Source organism: Nicotiana sylvestris, chromosome 2, assembly GCF_000393655.2.
Source record: "Nicotiana sylvestris chromosome 2, ASM39365v2, whole genome shotgun sequence".
NCBI classification, from domain to species: Eukaryota; Viridiplantae; Streptophyta; class Magnoliopsida; order Solanales; family Solanaceae; genus Nicotiana; species Nicotiana sylvestris.
Window position 1 is genome coordinate 82,256,332 of NC_091058.1, and position 25,496 is coordinate 82,281,827.

The window sequence follows — 25,496 nt, forward strand, 5'->3', positions numbered from 1 at the left end:
TTTCACTGGTTCGAGCTTCGCAATTAAGCTCATGTTGAAATTTTAAATCGAAGTTTCTTTGTGTGCTTGAGTTCGTGGTAATTTCGGTTCGAATTCAGGGGGCATGTTTGGTTAAGTTGTCACCAGTCTTTGAATAATCTTTTGAATTTGATGCATAATTTAGCTTGAAGTTCTGCCATCCATCTGACTTTCAGAGGAGTTTTGACTCAACACTGAGGTTCAATTCTTACTTTGCTCTTTGAATGCTTATTCTGGGATTCTCGTGAAGGATGGATGAAGATGAATGCTAAATAAGTGTATTTGCAGATTGTGCCCAACTTTGATACTCTTCCGTTAGTGTTCAAATTACATGAGCAGATAGCAAAATTAGGAAATTAAGAAATTAAAAAAGAAGTAAGGTTTGATAAACTGACTTGGATTACACCAGATTGGACTAAAGGGGGTTCGGGTGCCAAATTTATGAAATTGAGCTTTTAATTGTTTATTACTTTTCACATTCCTATATTCGTTAGGAGCATGCTTAGGCCGACAACATTTGGGTAGGCAAGCCTTAGGAATTTTGTTAGTTTTGAGGCGAGAGGTCGTTCCCTTAGTTAATTTTATCTGGGGAATGCCTCGAAGGATTTGTATATATTTTATTTCGGGGAATGCCTCGTAGTATTATTTAATTGAAGGCCAAAAGCGAATTCGTAGCACCTTTATTCTCATTTCGTTTTTATTTATCTTTCTTTTATTAGGTGGGGACGATCTCGAGCCTCTTGTGTGTTTATTTTTCTTTTCTATATTTGTTTTTACCTCAATTTGAATAGTTTAAAAGCTAACTAGATCGATACGCAACCGTGATTTTTACGGGACTTGGGAAGTTCCTAACACCTTCTCCCCGAGTCAAATGAACCCCCTTACCCAAATCTCTGGTGCAGACTTAGTTTTGGAGTCTCAAGTGTTTCGAAAGGAAAAAATATTTTTAGAAAAATGGTAACCTGACACACCAAAATCAAATGTCAGGTGGTGACTTTGAGTTATTTCCTTTTGAACACAATTTTTGTCACTTTCTAATTGAAAACCCTTTTCGAGCTTTACAAATCTTTTTATTTTTTCAAGAGGGTTAGTGAGGTTTGTTAAAAAAGGGGTGTGAATATATATATATATATATATATATATATATATATATATATATATATATAGATATACACGGTTAAAACCAGCCCGTTGTATACCTCGGTTTCCCGATAAGGCGAATGGAGTAAAGACGTGATCGTAAGGAACTGGAATCTGGGCGAAGAACCCCTCGTATCGGGGTTCGGGCAACACACCTGCCCTCAGAAGCTTTGGAACCACGATCTCCGGGTTCGGTTCGAATCTCAAGAATTCGAAGAACATCGTCAAACGGCTGCACACGACTAACAAAGAGCCGTGATATTCGTTCCCAACCGGATTTCACGACGTGAATTTCGATCTGTATCAGCAAAAAATCAGTGGTTAGAAAAATGGAAAACTTTTATCTTTTATAAAGGGGGAAGATTATTATTCATGGAACACATGGTAACATGCATATCAAGGCAATTTATCTCTATTCGCTTTGTTATTCAAAGTTATTATTTTTCATCAGTTCTTCATTAGTATGAGCTCCGGATCGAAGGCATATTCTTCATTAAGCCATTAACCGAGCTCGGATCACTCTTACCACTGGTTTGGTTATTTGTTACGTCTTCCATTTGTTTAATCTAACACCATTAATCATTTGTATTGAATTAATCTGCATATCTTTAAAATTACTTATAAATTCAATTGTTATCCGTTTTTAAGGTAAACAGGTTGGCGCCCACCGTGAGCCTAAGAATAATAGTGGCAATTTGATACAAATTCCCATAACACACTTTGCTTTACGCTTGTTCTTTGAGATTTTAAATTTAGGTAAATTTAAGAATGTTAAACTCTCAATCTGCTCACTTGAACGTTGATGTTGAGTCTGGCCACCATGATGAGAACAACATGGTACCTAGCAATGAGGTCCCTCCTGTTGACCCCAACAGAGTCCCGGTCGCCAACCCAATTGATGCTAACTCACATGTGGCCATCGATGTAAACTTGCCTACCGACCTAGAGAATAACGTTCATGGAGGAGCCAGATTGGTAGTCCGGAGTATGCACGACGGGATCAATTTGCGAGTGATCTTCGAAATATTACAAGCTCAACAGGTGGCGATAACCTAGTTACAAAACTAAAGCTGTGCCCCCAGCAAAGTCAAGCCCAAACCATCTCGAGAGAACACTCGAAGAAATGAACAAGCCTCGGAAAGGTCGGGTGAAGTTAAACTCGGGACTAACCCCGAAATAATAAAGATGCTTAAGGAACTGTCGAAGCGAGTGAAATTGGGGGAAAAGAAGATTGAAGCCAACGACAAACAACCACAGTCCTATAACTCCAGGGTTGATTAGATCCCAGGAGCACCCCCGATACTGAAAGGTCTGGATTCTAAGATATTTGTTCAAAAGCCTTTCCCTCTAAGCGCGACACTGAAGCTAATCTGAAAAAAGTTCCATATTCCTGAAATTCCAAAGTATAATGGAACAACGGATCCAAATGAACACGTGACCTCCTACACATGCTCCATCAAGGTTAACAACATAGAAGATGACTAAACCGAGTTCGTTCTACTGAAAACATTCGGATAAACCTTGTCAAAAGGAGCTATGATATGGTATCACAACTTACCACCTAATTCTATTGATTTATTTGCTATGCTTGCAGATGCCTTTGTGAAGGCGCACGTCGGGGCCATCAAGGTCGAGTCTAAGAAGGTAGACCTTTTCAAACTAAAGCAAAGAGAGAATGAGATTTTTAGGGAATTCGTGTCATGGTTTCAAATGGAACTAATGGATCTTCCTCCACTCGCTTATGATTGGGCCGTTTAGGCATTCACCAAAGATTCAATCCCTAAAACTCTTTGGCTTCACAACAGTTGAAACAAAACTTGTTCGAATACCTGGCGGTAACTTGGGCCGATGTCCATAACAGGTACCAATCAAAAATCAGAGTCGAAGATGATCATCTCGGGGCCCTCTCCAGGTCTGTGTATCCCGTCAAATCTAGCGACAGATCTATGAGGTCTGTGGATCATGAACCAAGATCGAACAGAGAACGATATCAACCATATAGCGGAGATCAAAAGGGTAATGAATCCAGACGCAACCCTACGAGGAGTGAGAAAAGGAGCGATCGAGGCCACAATAGTCGGGGACTCATGACTAAACACGATTTCAATCGGCCAATCAGGGCCAAGGAGGCATCGAGATTATCGAAGTACAATTTTAGTGTCAATGCCACCTGCATCGTATCTGCCATTGGACATATTAAGAACACCAAGTGGCCTCAGCCATTGCAATCTGATCCTGCCCAAAGGGACCCCAGCCTGATATGTAAGTATCATGGTGCTCACGGCCACAAGACCGAAGACTGCAGGCAATTAAGGAAAGAAATGGCTCGGCTATTCAACAACGGACACCTCCGGGAATTTTTGAGTGATCGAGCCTAAATTCACTTAAGAAATAGGGACTCCAACAAGCAGACCTAGCTAGAGAACACGACACGTCATTAACATCATCATTGGTGGAGTCGATGTCCCCCAGGAGCTAATGCTAAAATGAACTAAGGTGTCTATTACAAGGGAAAAACAAACTCGGGATTAGGAGGGGATAGTATCTTTCAATGACGAGGACGCCGAAGGCATCGTGCAACTATATAATGACACAGTGGTAATATCTGTTAACATGAATAAATTTCGAGTCACCAAAGACGTTGACGATCGATTCCTTCCAAAGGGAGCTGTTGCCGACCCTTACACCATAAAAAGAAGACCAGTTTCCGATCGGACAAGAGAAGCAACTAGAGTTGACTTTTTTGTTAGACCGATAATCAAGACCCAGTTGCGAACAATAGCGTCTTACACTTTCCCAAAGACCAATACACAAGTGATTCGCCTTAAGCGTGTGTTAATTTATCCAAGTAGCTCGACCAATATCATCAGATCGAGGGTCGTGGAACAACTGGGTCTACAAGGCCAAATAGTGCTTGCAGTCCAGGTTTTAAACGGATTCAACATGACATACAAAACTACTAAAAAGGAGATAACCCTGCCGGTGAACACCACTGGGACCATTCAAGAAACAAAGTTCTATGTGATTGAAGGTTATATGAGGTATAACGCTCTATTCGGAAGGCCATGGATTCACAATATAAGGGCAGTACCCTCGACACTACACCAGGCATTGAAGTTCTCCATGACGGGAGGAATCGAGACAATTTACGGGGAACAGCCAACTGCAAAAAAAAATGTTCGTGGTCAATGAGGTGATCCCGATTTTTGCGGTCTCAACATCGAAGAACTCAGATCTAGTTAGGAAGGAAGAAACTAAATAGCAATCACCGACACTGGCCCCAACCAAACTAAAGGAACTAGAAGGGGGCGAAGATGATGATTACGGAGTTCCTAGGTCGTTCATCACCCCTGATGATTCCGATGCCACCAAGTCGATGGTCGAGGAGCTGGAGCAACTCACATTGATCGAACATTTGCTCGATCGAAAGGTATACCTGGGTACGGGGTTAACACCCCAGCTCAGGAAAAAACTCATTCATTTCCTTACAAATAACATAGACTGTTTCTCCTGGTCTCATTTAGACATGACAGGATCCCGCCAGAAATAACCACTTACAAGCTAAGCTTGGATCCAAGTTCCACCCGCTTAAGTAGAAGAGTAGGCCTCAGTCCGAAGTCAAGCATGCGTTCATCAATGACGAGGTATCAAAACTCCTTAGAATAGGTTCTATCTGAGAAGTTAAGTACCCAGATTGGTTGGCTAACACAGTAGTAGTGCCTAAAAAGGGGAACAATTAAGAATGTGCGTAGATTACAAAGACTTGAATAAGACATGCCCCAAGGATTCCTTTCCTTTGCCTAACATCGATTGCATGAATGATGCAATGGCCGGGCATGAGATACTCAGCTTTCTCGACACCTATTCGGGGTACAACCAAATCTGGATGGACGCGGACGATCAAGAAAAAACTTCCTTTATCACTAAATTCGACACCTACTATTATAACGTAATACCGGTTGGACAACAAATATCGGTGCCACTAATCAACACCTAATAAATCGGATGTTCGAAGAACAAATTGACGACATGTTAGTCAATCCCCTATGAGTAGAGGACCATTTGAAACATTTGTAGAAAACCTTTGACATACTGAAGAAATACAATATAAAGTTGAACCCGGAGAAATGCATATTAGGAGTCGGGTCTGGGAAGTTCCTTGGATTCTTGGTTTTCAACCGAGGGATCAAGATCAATCCCGAAAAAATCAAAGCTATAGAAGATATTACCGTGGTGGATAGTGTCAAGGCCGTTCAGAGGCTAACTGGGCGCATTACCGCTCTGGGCAGGTTCATATCGAGGTCCTTCAATGAAAGCCATCAATTCTTCGTGTTATTGAAGTATAGGAATAACTTTTATGGACCCTGGAGTGCCAACAAGCTTTGGAAGAACTCAAACAGTACCTTTCGTGCCCACCCTTGCTCCATACTCCGAAGGCACACGAACAAGTGTACATATACTTAGCGGTATCCGAGATAGCGGTAAGTGGATTCTTAAATCGGGAAGAGGAAGTTACGCAATTTCCTGTATATTATGTTAGTAGAACTCTAGGCGAGGCTGAAACAAGGTACCCTTACCTAGAAGAATTGGCGCTCGCTTTGCTAAGCGACTCCAGAAAGTTGAAGTCGTACTTTCAATGACATCCCATATGCATCACAACTTCTTACCCACTAAGGAACATGATGTACAAACCCAAACTCTCGGGTCGATTGGCCAAATGGGCCGTAGAAATTAGCGGATACAATATCGAATATCGGCCCTAGAATACCATCAAATCTCAAATTTTGGCAGACTTCGTGGCCAACTTCATGCTGGCCTTAATACTCAAAGTCGAAAAGGAATTTTTGATAACCTCGGGTGCTTCCTCGAGAATCTGGACCCACTTTACGGACGGTGCCTCAAACGCAAAGGGGTCCAAACTCGGCATCATGATGAAGCCTCCTAGGGGTACCCTAGTTAGGCAATCTATTAGAACTGTAAAATTGACTAACAATGAGGCCGAGTATGAGGCCATGATTGCAGGTCTCGAACTGGCCAAAACTTGGGGACCGAAGTGGCCAAAGCTAAGTAAGACTCCCTCCTTATGGTGAATCAAGTCAATAGGACATTCAAAGTAAAAGAGGGACAAATGCGAAGGTATTTAGACAAATTATAGGTAATGCTACATTGATTCAAGGAATTAACCCCACACCACGTACCCCCAGATCAAAATAGCAAAGCCGATGCCCTGGCTAACTTGGGGTCATCAGTTGATGACAATGAATTCAGCTCAGGAATGATCGTCCAGCTCATGAAGTCAGTTGTGGAAGAAGTCCATGCTAAAATAAACTCAACAAGTTTGATTTAGGACTGGAGAAATAAGTATATAGAGTACTTGAAGACTGGGAAGTTTCCCTCAGATCCTAAAGAATCGAGAACTCTGCACACGAAGGCAGCCAGGTTTAGCTTGTCAAAAGATACTTTGTACAAAAGAACATTTAGTGGCCCACTCGCCATATGGTTGGGAGTAGGAGCACATAATACATTTTGAGAGAAGTTCATGAGGGCACCCGCAAAAACCATTCGGGGGCAGAGTCTTTAGTTCAAAAGATAATCAGGGTCGACTATTATTGGAACGACATAAATAAAGATGCAAGGGACTCTATACGAAGATACGATGGCTGTCAGGGACATGCACTAATGTCATCAGCCGGGAGAGCTACTAAATTCGGTCTTGTCACCTTAACCATTTATGAAATAGGGAAGGGACATTGTCGGTCCCCTGCCATTGGCACCCGGTAAGGCTCAATTTATACTATTTATGACTGACTATTTTTCTAAATGGGTCGAAGTTCAGGTGTTCAAGAAAGTCTGGGAAAAAGAGGTCATCGACTTCATTTGGGACCACATAATATGCCTATTCAGTATACCGGTCGAGGTAGTGTGTGACAACGGGAAGCAATTCATCAGCAGCAAGCTAGGAAAATTTTTCGAGGACCATAAAATCAAAAAGATCTTGTCAACACCCTATTGCCCTAGTGTAAACGGACAGGCAGAGTCTACGAACAAGACCATACTTCAAAACCTTAAGAAAAGGTTAACCGATGCTAAAGGAAAAGTGAAGGAAATTCTGCCCAATATCTTGTGGGCATATGATAAGTGGAGATTTTGACTACTTATTAGTGCCTTTTAGCTTTTGTTTTAGTCTAAAAGCATTTAATTGTGTTCCCATAAACTGATGAAATGCGCTTAATTGTAGGAATATTGGAAGATGAACTCCCAAGATAAAATCTAACTCAAGAAGGGGTAATCTGGACTCAAGGACACAAAAGGCACAAAAGCTCAGAAGTGTGGACCGCAAAATGTCATCTATGGCCGCAGTGTATGAAGGACAGGACAGTAGAAAAAGTTTCAAAGTACGGTCTGTATATGAATGTGTGTGGCCACAAAAGCTGGGCCAGGAGCAAAGTTCAGAGAGTCTACATTTCAAGACCATCAAATATGCAGATCACACAATTATTGTGCGGCCGCAGAAGAAGAGCTATGCTGCCGCAGTTACAATTGTGCGGACCGCAGAAAGAGTGTAGTGCGATCGTTGTCCAGAATTATACGGCCGTACATTTCCAATCCTGTTAAGCTGAAGAAAAGTGCGGGCCACACATGGAATTGTGCGGCCGCAAAACCCCCGAAAGGGCCATTTTATCCAAAATTTCTAGCCCTGTATAAAGACACAAGTTTCACATTTTATGTCAACTTTTGACATCAGCAGCTACAGTAGCCGTTTTCTTTACTTCTTTTAGTAGTTTTTCATCTTTTGGCTTATTTTAACATAGAATTTGTAATTTTAACTTTGCAATATGAGTTTAGTTATCATCTCTTATTCTATTTCTTCAATTTTAAGCATGAGTAACTAGGGTTGTGACCCAACCGTAGTGTGCAAACCATATGGGTGTTTGATTTAGTGCTTGTTTATATTTGGGTGTTTATTATTTAGCCTTGTTCATGCTTTAATTTGTGGAATTAATGGTTGCAAACATTAGTTCATGCCTATTTGACTTAGTCTCTACTTGAGAAAGAGAGACTTAGTCTAGGAAAACTTGTCTAACAAGGAATTGGGTCAATCGAGAGATTTATAGTCCCAATTAAAGGGTTCAACCTAGAGATAGTAATAACCCGACATGAGGTATTATCAACATTTTGTGCAAATGCCCATTTGGACTTGAGAAAGCCAAATTGGGAAAAATCACTCTCTGACCGAGATGTATTGAGTGGGTAACTGAGTGTTGATAGCTATAATACACCCCGACCGACAAAATAAGCATTAAGGTTTATATCTCATTAGGCAAACACCTAGGTGATGGTCATAGCCCTAGGATTTTTACAAAACTTGAAAAACAACAAAAACAATCTCTTAGTTTCATTTCTTAATCTTGCAATCCTAGTTTAAAATAGACCTAGAAACAACCCAAATTTGTGGAAGTGTAAATTGAGATAGTTCAAGCTCATACACAGCAATATATACCCCGGACTCCATTTTCACTGGTCTACGGTACCGAAGCACTAATATCGGTCGAGGTGGGAGAACCAAGTCTTAGGTTCCGGTATGCGACCGAAGAATTAAACGGTAAAGACACGAGTACGAGCCTGGAACTATTGGTTGAGAGGCGCGAGGCTGCCCTAGTCCGGTTCGCCTCCTAGAAATAACGGATAGTGAGATATTACAACTGAAGAACCAACCTTCGACACTTCAATATTAGAGACTTGGTGTTGTGGAAAGTAACATAGAACACCCGGAACCCGAACGAAGGGAAACTGAGACCGAATTGGGAAGGAACATATCGAGTCATCGGGATTACCGGTAAAGGTTCATATCGACTCAAAGCAGGAAACGGTGCACAACTACCGAACAACTGGAACGTGATGCACTTAAAATGATACTACTGCTAAGGTATGATTTCATTCACCTTTTATATATATATATATATTACAGAGCTAACTAGCACTTGCAAGCAACAACCAGAGGAGAATGTAGTTGTTAGTTCTGAAAGCACGCGTTGTACTCTTTTTTCCTTGAACTGGTTATGTCCCAAATGGGTTTTTCGGCAAGGTTTTTAACGAGGCAACATTGGATCTTGCTAACTTAGAATCAAAGGTCAGTTTTAAACCAAAGTTGATGGTCGCATCAACCATATTCGAGCCCTCTAGAGATTGACCTCAAATACTGGGGGCCATCACCCTCGGATCAAAACTTTAAGTAAGGAAGGAAACTTTGTGCTTGAACAGTCTCGGCTCGGTGGTTTGGATTATTATAAGGGCCAAACGGTCAAAATGAACCGTGCCCACATAGACCGCCTTATCCACAATACAAGCTTTTATAAACTTATCATACGTGCTTTTGCTTCAAAAAAGTATCGGGCCCAAGAGCTATTTTTACCCAAATATTATCTAGCCCATGGGCCACCCTTATCCGAGCCCAAAGGTCTAACCCCACTTGGGAACTATCGTCCGAAATAAGCACGGGCAACTCGAGTTATCAAAACTCCGAGGTAGAAAGCCTAATAGGCAGTGCCTAAACCTAAAAGGCTACGACCACTTTAAAAACGGATCGATGACGCCCGAAGCCCGTAAATAGAGGTGTGACTTGGGCGATATCAATTTTTGATGCCATTTCCGAGGTGCTAAAAAATGGATTTAGCTATATATTTGGTTTTGTGTGTGAATTGTCTTCTTTTCCTTCCATGTTATTGACTTTTGTGAATCAATTGCAGGTAAAATTATGGTAGCTAATAAACTCGGAAACATGCCTTTGGGGGATGTGGATGTTGATGATGATCAAGTTAAAGAGGTTTCTCATAAACCTCAAGCAAATAGACGAGGTTGAGAACCTCAAGACAATGTCCCAGTTCCACCCCCACCTCCACCAAGAGCGGCAGTATACCGGGTGTTGCCGAATGAAGGGTATGCAAGTGCCATAGTCCCGTCCCGTATTAGGGCGGGAAACTTTCAAATTAAAAATGTAATGCTTATATTGCTAGAGCAACGAGGATTCTTCACTAGGTCTCCAAGTCAAAATGCATATAAACACTTGAAAGGGTTTGTGGAGACTTGTTGGGGCAGTAAACAAACAAACGTCTCCGAGGATGCTTTAAGGTTTAGGCTATTTCCTTTCTTCCTACGGGAAAAGCCTTGGATTGTTTGAAGAGATTTCGAAACCATACCATCCGTACTTGGGATAAGTTGACAGAGAAATTTATTACCAAGTTATTTTCTCCCGGGTATATGGCCACTATTAGAGATGAGATTCTAGAATTCAAACAAGAGCCCAATGAGTCGTTACATGAGATATGGGAGAGGTACCGAACAATTGTTGAAGAGTGCCTCAATAATGATATGGCGGAGGTTATGATTCAATAAACTTTATATCGGGGGATCAATACGACCAATCAGTGCGTGGTAAATCAACTTGCCGGTGTAAATTTCATGACAACGCCGTATGCAGAAGCTTGTGAGATTATATATGAAATGGCGGACACATCATCGGCATGGAAAAACCGAGCAAATGTTCCTCAAAGTGATCCGAACGTGATTCACCTCCATAAAGAGTTTCTTAATCATGGGCAAGCCATTACTGAATTTACCACCACAATGAATCATATAGCCAAGGCTCAACTTCAACAAGTGCAAGGTCCTAAGCAAGTCAATGCCATGGAGGGAGTAAGCATGTTGGTGAACAAAAGAAGAGTAAAGGGTCCGCAAGTGCAAAACCGAGTGGAGAATTATGTGCAAGAAGATAGCGGGTTTCATCAAGATGAATCTTAGAATGAAAAAGAGGATAAAGTGTAGTATGTGAACAACTTTTAAGGGCAAAGAAACAACTCTCAAGGCCCAAATCAACAACAATGACAAGCTCAAGGTAATCAAAATAATTGGAATTCTAACAACCAAGGTAATTGGAGTAGAGGTAACAATCAAGGGAATTGGCATAATAACAAAAATCAAGGAAATCAGAGTGGTGGAAATAATCAAGGTTACTGGAGTAGCAACAACAAAGGATATTAGAGAGGAAACAATCAAGGGGGATGTAACAATAATCAAGGCAATCGGGGGTCGGGTTTTCAAAGACCCCCTATGTATCAACAACCGAAAAACCCTCCTCCTTATCCTTCTCAAGGTCCAAGTTCTTTCAACAATGAGATGTGACGAATTGAGAATATGTTCAAATAAATGATGGAGAAGAATGCCGACTCTGATGCCCAACTCACTTCACACACCACATCAGTTCGCAACTTGGAAGTTCAAATGGGGCAAATATCTTAAGCTCTAAACACTCGTCCTAAGGGGGAACTACCAAGTGACACGGTGGTGAAACCAAAGGGTGGTAACAACATAGGACATGCCATGGCCGTCATGATAAGGAAGGGAAAAGGTGGGAATGCACCCACCTCAAGTCAAAGGAAACTTGTGGATGATGAACAAGTGGTTCAAGAAGATGAGACCCCGAACAATGTGGTGCAAGCAAATGATGAAGTGCGGATTGATATTGATGACAACGTGGATGAGACTCAAGAGGAAGTAAACCCATCTATGGATCATCTTATTGGCATACTGGAACCGGTAGTGCAAAAGGCTAAGGCACCATTGCCCAAGCCTCCTCCTCAAAGTCTTTTCAAGAAGAATAGCGAGCATCAATTCAAAAAGTTCATTGACATGATGAAGAGTCTATCTATCAATGTGCCATTGGTTGAATCTTTCGATCAAATCAATGCAATTGTGCATTCAATGGCTCCTAAATTGGAATATCCCGGCGCTTTCACAATCCCTTGTACCATTGCAAGTGCCGAGTTCACTAAAGCTCTTTGTGATCTTGGGGCAAGTATAAATTTGATGCCCTATTCAGTTTTCAAGACTTTAGGAATTGAGCAACCAAGACCCACATCTATGAGATTAAAAACAACCGATCGTACCATGAAGAGACCGTTGGAAATAATTGAAGATGTATTGGTTCGTGTTGATAAATTTATTCTTCAGGCAAATTTTATATTTCTTGATTGTGAAGTGGACTATGAGGTGCCTATTATTCTTCGTAGACCTTTCTTTGTTGTGGGGAAGGTTCTTGTTGATGTGGAAGTCGGAGAACTTACTTTCCGGGCTGGTGATGAAAAAGTAGTTTTCCATACGTGTAAGTCCATGAGGCAACCCAATAGCAATAAGGTGTGCTCTTTCACGGACTTGGTGACCGATGTGATCGTGGATGAAACAAGTGCTTTGATGAATGTTGATGATATCCTGGAGGTCATCTTGCTCAACTTTGGTGATGACGAGATGGATGGCTTCGTGGAATATGTGAACTCTTTGCAAGGAATGGGGTCGTGCACTTATGGACCCCACAAATTATCCTTGGATCTTGAAAATAGGACAACTCCTTGTACAAAGCCTTCAATTGAAGAGCCTCCTATCTTTGAGTTGAAGCCATTGCCTCCACAACTTACGTATGAATTTCTTGGCCCTTCAAATACTTTACCGGTTATTCTTTCCTCTTGTTTGACTAACGTGCAGGTGGATTCTATAAAGGCGGTGTTACAAAAGAGGAAGAAGGATATTGGTTGGACATTGGTGGATAAGCATCGAATTTTGCATGCACAAGATTAACTTGGGGGAAGGTGCAAAACCATCTATTAAACATCAAACGAGACTCAATGAAGCTATGCAAGAGGTTATCAAAAAAGAGAACATCAGGAGGTTAGATGCCAGGGTTGTCTACCCCATTTTCGATAGTTTGTAGACTTCTCCGGTTCAATGTGTCCCAAAGAAAGGGGGCATGACAGTGATCACCAATGATAAGAATGAGTTAATTTGTACAAGAACGGTGACCAGATAAAGAGTGTGTATGGACTATCGTAAGCTCAACACAGTCACAAGGAAGGATCATTTTCCACTTCCCTTCCTAGATCAAATGCTTGATAGATTAGCCGGCCGTGCTTTCTATTGTTTCCTTGATGCGTATTCCGGCTATAACCAAATTCTTATTGCTCCATAGGATCAAGAAAAAACTACCTTTACATGTCCTTATGGCACTTTCGCTTTCAAGCATATGCCATTTGGGTTTTGCAATGCACTGATGACTTTTCAAAGGTGTATGACGGTGATCTTCACGGACATGGTGGAGGATTACCTTGAAGTCTTCATGGATGACTTCTCGGTGGTCGGGAATTATTTTGATGATTGTCTCGCAAACTTGGATAAAGTATTGGCAAGATGTGAAGAAACAAACTTGGTGTTAAATTGGGAGAAATGTCATTTCATGGTCGAGGAAGGCATTGTCCTTAGCCACAAGATCTCAAAGAATGACATTGAAGTCGACCAGGCAACGATTGAGGGAATTTCTAAACTTCCACCTCCAACTTCGGTGAAAGGCGTGCGGAGTTTCTTAGGCCACGCAAGGTTTTACAGGCATTTCATCAAGGATTTCTCTAAAGTGGTGAACCCATTGTGCAAGCTTTGGAGAAAGATCCTACGTTCCATTTTAATGATGATTGCATGAGTGCCTTTTAATTGTTAAAGTTCAAGTTAACTACTTCTCCCATCATCACCGCTCCAAATTGGAGTGTCCCTTTTGAGCTCATGTGCGATGCAAATGATGTAGCGGTTGGGGCTATTTTGGGGCAACATATCAACAAGATTTTTCATCTGGTCTACTATGCTAGTAAGACCATGAATAGTGCCTCAGTCAACTATACCATTATGGAGAAAGAGTTCCTTTCCATTGTGTTTGCTATGGAGAATTTCACCCGTACTTAATGGGTGCAAAAGTGATTGTCCACACGGATCATGCGACACTTAGTTATCTTATGAGCAAGAAAGATTCTAAAGCTAGGTTGATGAGATGGGTGATAATGTTGTAAGAGTTTGATATTGACATCCAAGATCGAAAAGGAAGTGAAAACCAAGTGGTGGGCCACTTGTCTCGTTTGGGGGGGGAGGCCACATGATTGCCTTGAAATCAATTACTCCTTCTCCGATGAGCAACTTTTGGCTATTTCAATGAAAGAGGTGTCATGGTTCGCGGATCTAGAAAATTTTCTTGTGAGTGGTATCATCCCGGATGAGTTCTCTTCAAACCAAAGGAAGAAGCTCAAACGGGATTGTCAAGACTATTATTGGGATGAACCATACCTTTTCCGGATTTGTATAGATGGAGTGATTAGAAGTGTACCAGAGGAGGAACAATGTGAAATTCTTGAGGCTTTTCATTCTTCGCCATATGGTGGTCACCATGGTGGAGCAAGAACGACGGCCAAAGTGCTAAGTTGCGGTATCTATTAGACCACTCTTTACAAGGATGCAAGTGATATAGTCAAGCATTGTGATGAATGTCAAAGGGCCAGTGGAATCTCAAAGAAAAATAAAATGCCCCTCACCACCATTTTGGAGATTGATATTTTCGATGTGTGGGATATTGACTTTATATGTCCTTTATGAGTTATTGTGGAAACACCTACATCTTGGTTGTGGTTGATTATGTGTCCAAATGGGTTGAGGCTATTGCTTTACCCAACAATGAGGCGAGAAGTGTGGTGGCGTTCTTGAAGAAGAATATTTTCACAAGATTTGGCATTTTGTGGGCTGTCTTAAGCGATTGGGGATCACATTTTTGCAACAAAGCCTTCTACACCTTACTACCAAGTATGGTGTCACTCATAAAGTCACGACTCCCTATCATCCACAAGCAAAAGGTCAAGTGGAAGTCTTCAACCAGGAGATAAAGAGTATTTGTCCAAAACAGTGAATGCTAACCAGACGGATTGGTCCAAGAAACTTGATGATGCTTTATGGGCTTATAGGACAGCTTACAAAATACCCATCAGATTATCTCCATATCGGTTGGTGTTTGGAAAAGCTTGTCATATTCCAGTGGAACTTGAGCATAATGTCATGTGGGATTGAAGAAGTTGAATCTTGAGTGGGATGTCGCCGCTAGCTTGAGAGTGGCACATTTGAATGAGCTGGATGATTTTTAGGTACCATGTACACACAAATTTGTCGTTATACAAAGAGAAGATGAAATATCTTCATGACAAGTATATTTGGAACAAAGAATTCAAAGAGGGTGATCTTTTATTGTTGTTCAATTCACGGTTGAGAATGTTTCCCGCAAAGTTAAATTCTAATTGGAGTGGCCCGTTCGAAGTTATAGGTGTGACACCTTTGGTGCATTAGACTTGAAGAATAAAAATGATGAGGGGTTTTGAGTCAATGGTCACCGGGTGAAGCATTATTTGGAAAAATTTGGTGATGGCCATATCATGGAGGTGGTTCATTTCAAGTGATGGTAATCTGCATCGTGCCACAATGTTAAATCAGGCACTTTTTGGGAGGCGACCCATGTTTCTTTTTCTTTTTCTTTTCTTCTTTTATAGATAGGTGCTATTTTTGTGCTAACTAGATTTGAAGAGTGTTGCAGGGATGAGTTTGCTTTAACGGAACTGTGCTCAGAAAATTTGCTAAGTATGGAAAGATGTGCAGACCGCATGTTTATTATGCGGATCACAGAATTTGGATTGCTACAACAAAGGGGAACTGCGGCCGTACAATTGCAGTGCAGACCGCACAAATTGGAGGGGAAAAATGCAAACTCTCTAAAGTTTGATTTGTCATAGAAACGGCCAAAGTGCTGCCGCACATCAAAATCTGCGATCCACAACATAAATCTGTAGCCGCGCCACAAATTGTGAAGACCGCAGATCAACAAAGGCTTGTGAGCCTGAAGTAACAAAGTGCAGACCGCAGGAGGAATTCTGTGGCTGCACTCGTCTCCTTGACCCTTATCCAGACCCGTCAAGTATAAATAGTAGACCTAGGGTCACTGTACAAGCGTTTTCCCTCTCTGAGCTCAGAAAATTCTAAAAATTGAAATCTCTTGTTAAAGTTGCTGCTCACTAGCCTAACATCTGTCTATGAACTTATTTGAACAATGCTGTGGGGTGAATATGTTGTGGGTAAACTCTTAATTGCTATCTAGGGGATGAGTGAATTGATATTCAAGCTTAATTGTTAAATACCATGTCGAATTTGTCCTAAAATTGAAAACCCTAAGAACTCTATTTGTTAAAATTTTGAAATCTGCGGTCGCACAAGAAATGGTGCGATCCGCAAAAGTTGAGGTTAGGGAAACTGGTCAAGCATGAATCTGCGAACCGCACTTGAAATTGTGCAGACCATAAAAATTGCATCACGGCCGTTGAAAAGTGTGTGCGGCCGCAGAACATCCTATTCTCTATCTTCAGAGAGTTGGCATTTTGGAATACCCAATGTGTGGCCGCAATGATAATTGTGCAGACCGCACTTCAAATCTTTGGTCACACTCAAAATTGCGCGGACCACATTTTTATCTCTACGGCCGCAATATCAAATTGTACGGTCTAGAAAGCCTAGTCTACGGTCGCACCTGTAATTGTGCGGACCACAACTCCCTAACCTGCAATCATATTTCACATTGTGTTTACTGTTTGTTTTGAACTTGACTTACATCTGACTCCTATTGCTGCTTGTTACAGAAAATGGTTAGATCACGAGGCCTTGGAGATGCTTCAAAGAGGAGGGGTGAATCTTCCAGAGGCCGAGGCAAAAGTGCCTTACCACTCGCCCTACAAAAGATTATAAACAAGAAGGCTGCAGCTAGCTGAGGAAGAAATGCTGAGCCCGCCGAATCCAGTTCTTATGTCCTGTCTCAAGAAGCATCAGAGGGCAACTTGGTTGAAGAGTAGTCGACTGTCCAATCAAAGCCACTAGGGAGATTTTAACTCCGGGATGAGCGTCACATCACAAAGCACCTCCGAGGGTTTGGAGAGTGCCAGTCAGGCTTCAGAGCCTTTCTCTACACCTTTCCCTGAGGCACCAGCAACTTCAGTTAATGATATTCCAGATGATGGCCGAGTGGAAGATACTACAATTACCGGCCTTGAGAGGTCGAAGAGGAAAGTGCTCTAGGAGGATTGGTTCATCACTTTAGCTACCTTCACTAGCTTCCGAGAGTAATGGCCAGTGAGATCAGTCACTCTTGAGCGACAGTTCCAATTGAAAGACCTTGACAAGTATAATCCAATGATCTTGAGACAGTTCCGAGAGTGGAAGGGGTGGATGTGGTTCGCCTAGAGTGTAGTGGACGCCAAAGAGTATTTGGTCTGTGAATTCTATGCCAATGTGGCGCACATAAATAAAGAGACCAAAACGACCAAAGTGAGGAATGAAGGTGAGATTTGACTAGAACACAATGTCCACCTACTTGGTGTTTGAGGACATTGTGCCTATGTATTAATTGGAAAAGCTAGCAATGGGAGATGCAACTCACCCATGGCTAGCTAAGATTCTTTCATACCTAGGGATACCACTACCATGGATCACAGTAGGGGTTTCTATTCAGTGGAACACCCTAAACTTTGAGGCGAAGGGATGGAAGACCTTTGTATGCAGCCGATTAAACATGTGCCAGAATGTAATAAACCTCCCTATCCAGTGGGCAGTTCTAGTCGCCTCTATTATTGTCGGGTACCCAATCAATGTGGGTGTCATAATGTCAGCGAACATGCCTGTGGTTGCAAGGCAATCTGATACCTCCTACCCGTATCCCAACACCATCACTAAGTACCTTACGGATGCACGGGTAGAGCCGAAGGATTTTGACACAAAGGTTCGAGCTAAGAAGTTCTTCTCATGGTATTCTCTGATAGATGCACACAACCTAGGAGAAAGGGTCGCCCGACTATCACCAGTAACCATTCTGATGAGACATCAGTTGTATCGATAGAGACAACTAATATTCCATCCACTTCAGTAGAGCTTTGGACCAGTGTAGCTACCATGCCCCCACTTTCAGCCTTAGTTCCTCCCTCCTCGGCTTTGAAGCCGGTGCTTATGCCTAATGCTCCACTATCTACGCTGGAATCTCCCAGTTACTAGCGAGCCTCAATAACTGGATGGAGACAGCCACTGTAAAACTGTTTGACATATCCAGTAGTGTTGCAGCACAATCATCCACTCAAACACCTTAGATTCGTCCGACAGTGGATGAGACACTGAAAAAACTCTTGGAGAACCATACCACCATCATGAACACCTTGGTAGCACATGGAGCAGTGATTGAGGAGCTGGGAAAGTAAGCAAAGAAAATGAGGAAATCCAGGCGTCCAAGAAATCAGTTAACAGGGTGCAGAGAGAGGTGACCAAGATAGCAGTTGCTGGAGATCTTCCATTTGACATCCTGATGGAGTCAGATCTACCAGTACCAGTAGATCAGCAACACCATCAGCTCCAGTGGAACCAGCTAGCCAGTCTGAGGAGACAGACCTGGTTGCCAACAGTGCCAAGTCGGTGCGCCAGATGTTTACCAACCCAGTTACTCCAGAGCTGAGGATGATGAGATTCAGCTAGAGAAGACCGAGGACAGTGATGCTGCTATGGACACAGAGATGTCCAAGGTGACATAGGGAGTCTTATTCACTCTTACCGTTCCTTATTCTTATTTTGTTAAGCATTGGGGACAATGTTTTTTTTGTTCGGGGGGGGGGTGGATTTTATTTGAGATATTTGGATGATTCTACCTATTCGCTGATGACATAGTTCTAATTGATGAGTCATGAGCCAGTGTTAACGAGAAGCTGGAGGTTTCGAGATAGGCTCTTGAGTCTAAGGGTTTCAAGTTGAGCAGGACGAAGATGGAATACCTAAAGTGTAAGTTCAGCACTGAGCTGGGGGAATTGGATGTGGATGTGAGGCTTGAATCATAGGTCATGTCAAGTAGAGGCAGCTTCAAGTACCTTGGGTCAGGTATCTAGGGGATAGGGGAGATCGACGAGGATGTCACACACCGTATTGGGATAGGATGGATGAAGTGGAGGTTAGCATCTAGAGTCCTGTGTTATAAGAGAGTGCCACTGATACTCAAAGGTAAGTTCTATAAAGAGGTAGTTAGACCGATCATGATGTATGGGGATGAGTGTTGGCCAGTAAAGAACTCACATATCCAGAAGATGAAAGTAGCAGAAATGAGGATATTGAGGTGGATGTGGGGACACACTAGGATGGATAAGATTAGGAATGATGATATTCGGGAGAAGGTGCACGTGGCTCCCATAGATGACAAGATGCATGAAGCGAGGCTCAGATGGTTCGGGCATGTTCAGAGGAGAAGTCCAGATGCGCCAGTAAGGAGATGTGAGCGGATGGTTGTGGAGGGCACGAGAAGTGGTAGAGGGCAGCCTAAGAAGTACTGGGGAGAGGAGATCAGGTAGGATATGGCAAGGCTTCAGATTTCCGAGGACATACACTTGATAAGAAGATGTGGAGGTCGGGTATTAGGGTTGTAGGTTAGGAGGTAGTTGAGTCTTTCCTTACTTCATACCATTGTGAGACCACTCTAGTAGAGTTTTTGTCTAAGATAGTTAGTAGCAATGTTATGTCTTACTATTTCACTTTTCAGTGCAGGACCTATTTACTAGCTAGCTTTTGCTTTGCACCTTTCTTCTGGATTTCATGTTGTTCCTATTTTTCCTATGATTTCTAAAGTGATACTAATATTGTCTTCTTTTGTCTTTTTGTTTTCTTGAGCCGAGGGTCTTTCGGAAAAAATCTCTCTACTCCTTCGGGGTAGGGGTAAGGTCTGGGTACACACTCCCTCGCCAGACCCCATTAGCGGGATTTTACTGGGTTGTTGTTGTTGTTGTTGTTGGTTTGTAATAACTGATAGTATTTTATTTTTTCTCCTTATTCTATATATATTCTCTCCTTTCTCTCATGATGTATATATTCTCTCGTTTCCTCTATCATTATGTATATTCTTTACACTTTCAATAGTTTGCTTTATAGCTTCTTTATTTGTTTTCTTATTAGTTAATGTTTAATTTAGTAACTTCTTTTTTATGTTTTAGTGGTCAATAAGCCTTTGATTTTCTTAATGCCAAGTTTCTTTCCAAAGGTAGTTTTTGTGTGAACCGGGTGACTCTTCCCAACGATGGATAGTGTAATAACCTTCTTAAGGGATTGAGTCCGTTTTTGGTGTCTAGGTAGTAATAGTAGTAATAATGAATAAAAAGACCTGATTGAGTCAAAATCGAAGAGTCAAACATGCTTTATTTGGCACAAACACATTTAACTACGTGCTTATGGTCAGAGACAAGAATTTTAAAAAGGAAATAGCTCTAGTTGGTGACTTTGATACCATCGAGTGGTCCAATTGGACCGTAGTGATCTACAATATTGATTGTGGTCATTGTGGGACCTCGACTCTATCCTCTTTAACAATCTAGTTGATTGAGGGATGAGATGCTTTGTTTCTAGTCCAAGTACTTATGCAGAAGGTCTAGAACTTGCCTTGGAAGTGTTTTAAGGCTAAATCATAAGTTTTGATTGGCTTGAGAAGTGATTGTTGGCTTTTCTTGGCCCGCTTGAATTTTCTATTGTCTACCAATGATGTCATCCCTAGTCAACACTTCGAGCCTTTAGCCTTTCTGATTTGTAAACCATGTTACAAGCCTTTACCCGGTCAATAGTGACCCTCTCTTGGCACTCGAGCTTTCCTTAACACTCATGTGAAATAATTGGCTAAAAACATAAGTTTGGGGGAGAGACAAGGAAATTGAAAGAAGGTATTAAGGCACAAAAAGAGAAAAAGATATGACAAGAAGGAAAGGAAAAGAAAAGAACAAAAAGAAGAATGCAAAAGTGAATAAATGAAAGAGTTGAAAGGATTAAAAGAAAAGACAATGTGACCAAACATGGAGAAATATGATTGAAATGATCAATAAAGAGTGATGTTAAGTCTCTCTAGTCCCCTAAGGAAAATAAAATGCCTCAAGAAATAGGTAAAGTGTGACCCGAGAATTGATAGATGGAGTGCTTAAGGAAGATGTAACCACTTGTCCATATTGTATAATTTTCTAATCCAAAAGCCATCATTACATCCCGAAAGAAGTCCTACTTGATTTCGAGCTGAGTGAGCTACATATGTGGTGATTTACATGAGGGGCAAGCTTATGGTACCAGAAATTATACTTGTGACATTCTTTTGAGAGAGATGAGTGAGAACCCTTTGTAAGTGTTTGAATTGAGTGCTAAATTCTTAAGTGAGCTTGGCAAATGGAGAGTAGAGGAAGAGGAGTTTGGGATCCACCATGACCTACAAGATAGAGCGAAAATCCTTGATGAGCTAAGACAACCCTTGATGCTCGAATGTCACATTAGAGATATATGTGCATATATGTTTAACTTGTTGCCTTGTCAATAATGCATGATTGGTGTGGGTAATTGTTGGTCCTAATTGAGGTGAATGATTCACCTGTGGCTGGCTATAATGTCTTTTATCTTTTGGAGGTAGGAACTATATTATTTGCTTGAGGACAAGCAAAGACATAAGTTTGGGCGGGGAGGGGGGGGGGAGGGGCTTGATAAGTGGAGATTTTGACTACGTATTAGCGTCTTTTAACTTTGTTTTAGTCTAAAAGCATTTAATTGTGTTCCCAAAAAGGGATGAAATATACTTAATTATAGGAATATTGGAAGATGAATTCCCGAGATGAAATCCAACTCAAGAAGGAGTAATCTGGACTCAAGGACACAAAAGGCACAAAAGCTCAGAAGTGCCGACCGCTCAAAATCATCTGCGGCTGTAGAGTATGAAGGAAAGGCCAGTTAAAAAGTTGCAAAGTGCGGTCTACACATGAATTGTGTGGTCGCAGAAGCTGGGTCAGGAGCAAAGTTCGGAGAGTCTGCATTTCAAGACCATCAAAAGTGCAGACCGCACAATTATTGTGCGGTAGTAGAAGAAGAGCTATGCGGCCGCAGTTGCAATTGTACGGACCGCAGAAAGAGTGTAGTGCAGCTGCAGTCCAAAAATATGCACCCGCAAATTTCCAATCCTGTCAAGCTAAAGAAAATGTAGACCACACATGGAATTGTGAGGCCTCAAAACCTCCAAAAGGGCATTTTTGTCCGAAAAGAAGTGAAGACAAAAAAACCCAAGCATGAGTAGCTAGATTTTGTCATTTTAAATTTGCAATATGAGTTTAATTATCATCTCTTCTTCTATTTCTTAAATTTCAAGCATGAGTAGCTAGATTTTTACTAGGATTGTGACCAACCCTAGTGTGTAAACCTTATGGGTGTTTGATTTAGTGATTGTTTATGGTTGGGTGTTTATTATTTAGCCTTGTTCATGCTTTAATTTGTGGAATTAATGGTTGCAAACATTAGTTCATGCCTATTTGACTTAGTCTCTACTTGAGAAAGAGAGACTTAGTCTAGGAAAACTTGGCTAATAAGGAATTGGGTCAATTGAGAGATTGATAGTCCCAATTAAAAGGTTCAACCTAGAGATAGTAACAACCCAACTTGAGCTATTATCAACCGTTTTTTGAAAATACCCATTTGGATTTGAGAAAGCCAAATTGGGCAAAATCACTCTCTGACCGAGAGGTATTGAGTGGGTAATTGAGTGTTGATAGCTATAATATACCCCGACCAACAAAATAAGTATTAAGGTTTATATCTCATTAGGCAAACACCTAGATGATGGTCATAGCCCTAGGCTTTTTATAACATTTGAAAAACAACAAAAGCAATCTCTTAGTTTCATTTCTTAATCTTGCAATCTTAGTTTAAAATAGACCTAGAAACGGCCCAAATTTGTGGAAGAGTAAATTAAGATTGTTCAAGCCATACACGACAATATATACCCGGGGGCCACTCTATTTTCATTGGTCTACGGTACCGAAGCACTAATACCGATCGAGGTAGGGGAACCGAGCCTCAGGTTCCGATATGCGACCAAAGAATCAAATGATGAAGCCATGAGTACGAGCCTGGAAACATTGGATGAGAGGCGCGAGGCCGCCCTAGTCTGGTTGGCCTCCTTGAAACAGCAGATAGAGAGATATAACAACTGAAGAACCAACCTCCGACACTTCAATATCGGAGGCTTGGTGTTATGGAAAGTAACACAGAACACCCGGAAGATGAACGAAGGGAAACTGGGACCGAATTGGAATGACCATATCGATTCATCGGGATTACTGGTAAAGGTTCATATCGACTCGAAGCAGGAAACGGTGCACAACTACCGAACAACTGGAACGTGACACACTTAAAACGATACTACTGCTAAGGTACGATCTCATTCACCTTATATATATATATATATATATATTACGAAAATAACTAGAACTTGCAAGCAACAACCAGAGGAGAATGTGGTTGTTAGGTCTGAAAGCATGCGTTGCACTCTTTTTTCCTTGAACTGGTTATGTCCCAAATGGGTTTTCCGGCAAGGTTTTTAATGAGGCAACAGTGGATCGTGCTAACTTAGAATCGAAGGTCAGTATTAAACTGAAGTTAATGGTCGCATCAACCTTATCCGAGCCCTCTAGAGATTGACCTCGAATACTGGGCGCCATCACCCTCGGATCAAAAATTTAAGCAAGTAAGGAAACTTTCTGGTTGAACAATCTCGGCTCGGTGGTTAGGATTTATTGTAAGGGATAAACGGTCAAAATGAACCGTGCCTACATAGACCACTTTATCCACAATACAAGATTTTATAAACTTACCATACATGCTTTTGCTTCAAAAAGTATCGGGCCCAAGGGCTATTTTTACCCAAAGAATATCTAGCCAATGGGACACCCTTATCCGAGCCCAAAGGGCTAACCCCACTCGGGGACTGCCGTCCGAAATAAGTACGAGCTACTTGAGTTATCGAAACCCGGAGGCAGAAATCCTAATAGGCATTGCATAAAGCTAAAAGGCTACAGCCACCTTAAAAATGGATCGGAGATGCCGGAAGCCCGTAATCAAAATATAAGGCCTTTAACAAAATTTTAAACCTGTTCAAAGGTTTCCCTCGGCAAAGGCATAGTCTAAAAACATTTTAGTTAGCATCTTGGGAAAATTTCCGGTCACACCGAGTTTCCACGAGTTTCGAGCAAAAATTGCATCAAGCTCCGAAAAATGAATTATTCCTACATTTGATTCAGTGCCATGTCATTAGAAATATTTGAATTTGTAAATATATGCTAAGATAATAGCCTCAAATTTGCTGAAAAAGGAAAATTTTTATAAATTCCAGAATGTCTTTACAAAGGCCCAACAAAATCTATGTACAGGACATAAAAACAAAAACAAAAATAATCCTAAGGCATCTATGCCTGATCTTCACCGAAACCTGACTCGTCACCAAAACCATCGGGGCCTTCGGATTATTCAGATCCCTTGGATCCCTTTGCATCTCTGGGTTCAACTAGCTTCATGGATTTGACCTCAAGTCTTTTTGCCCCTAGATTTAGGTAGAAAGGTCGAAGCCTCGGGCATGGATCTCTTCGAGGCTCTCCCTTCGGGATAGCCGTCTTACATACTCAGTAGTAGTCTTCAGGCAGACCTCGGTTGCTTCAACATCAACCTTGTACTGGGCCACCATCTCTTCAGTGTTGGTAGAGGTTGCGCGAAACTAATCCTTTATAGCTTCACATTCATTACCGAGGGCATCCCGCTCTGCTATAGCCGAGCTCAATTACGGCCGAAGTTCATCATTCAGTTGGGATCACTTATTAGATTTCTCTTTCACTACCTAAAGTTGAACCTCTACTGATGCCAGCTGTGCCTAAGTGGTTTCCTTCTCTGAAGCCAACCAGATCATTTTTCTCTACCAACCATCGGCCATGGCTTGGACCTCATTCATTTCAGCTTCGAGTTGGTCGATCCAGTCGATCTTCTACTAACCCTACGAGGTTTGGTCGTTAGCTATGTTATGATTGTAGATGACTTTGTGAAGGCACATGCCAGGGCCATCAAGGTCGAGATCATAAAGTCAGACCTTTTCAAAGTAAAGCAAAGCGAGAATGAGATGCTCAGGGAATTCGTGTTAAGGTTTCAAATGGAATGAATGGATCTGCCTCTGGTCGTGGATGATTGGGCCGTTCAGGCATTCACCCAAAGATTCAATCCCCAAATCTCTTTGGCTTCACAACAGTTGAAACAAAACTTGATCGAATACCCGGCAGTAACTTGGACCGATATCCATAATAAGTATCAATCAAAAATCATAGTCAAAGACGATCAGCTCGAGGCCCCCTTCCGGTCTGGATGCAACCCTACGAGGAGTGAGAAAAGGAGCAATTGAGGACACAATACTTAGGGACTCATGACTAAACATGGATTCGATAGGACAATCGAGTCCAGGGAGGCACCAAAATTATCAGAGTACAATTTCGGTGTTAATGCCATTGGCATCGTATCTACCATTAGACACATTAAAGACAAAGTGGCCTCGGCTATTGCAATTCGATCCTGCCTAAAGGGAACCCAGCTTGATGTGT

The 25,496-nt window shown here is 41.7% G+C and overlaps 1 protein-coding gene across 1 annotated transcript; it reads left to right on the forward strand.

The window, feature by feature from the left end:
- Positions 1-11,535: 11,535 nt before the first annotated feature.
- Positions 11,536-12,786, forward strand: LOC138885147 (uncharacterized). Its single transcript, XM_070166051.1, has one exon. The coding sequence runs from the start codon at positions 11,536-11,538 to the stop codon at positions 12,784-12,786; it is 1,251 nt and encodes a 416-aa protein (XP_070022152.1).
- The last annotated feature ends 12,710 nt before the right edge of the window (positions 12,787-25,496 follow it).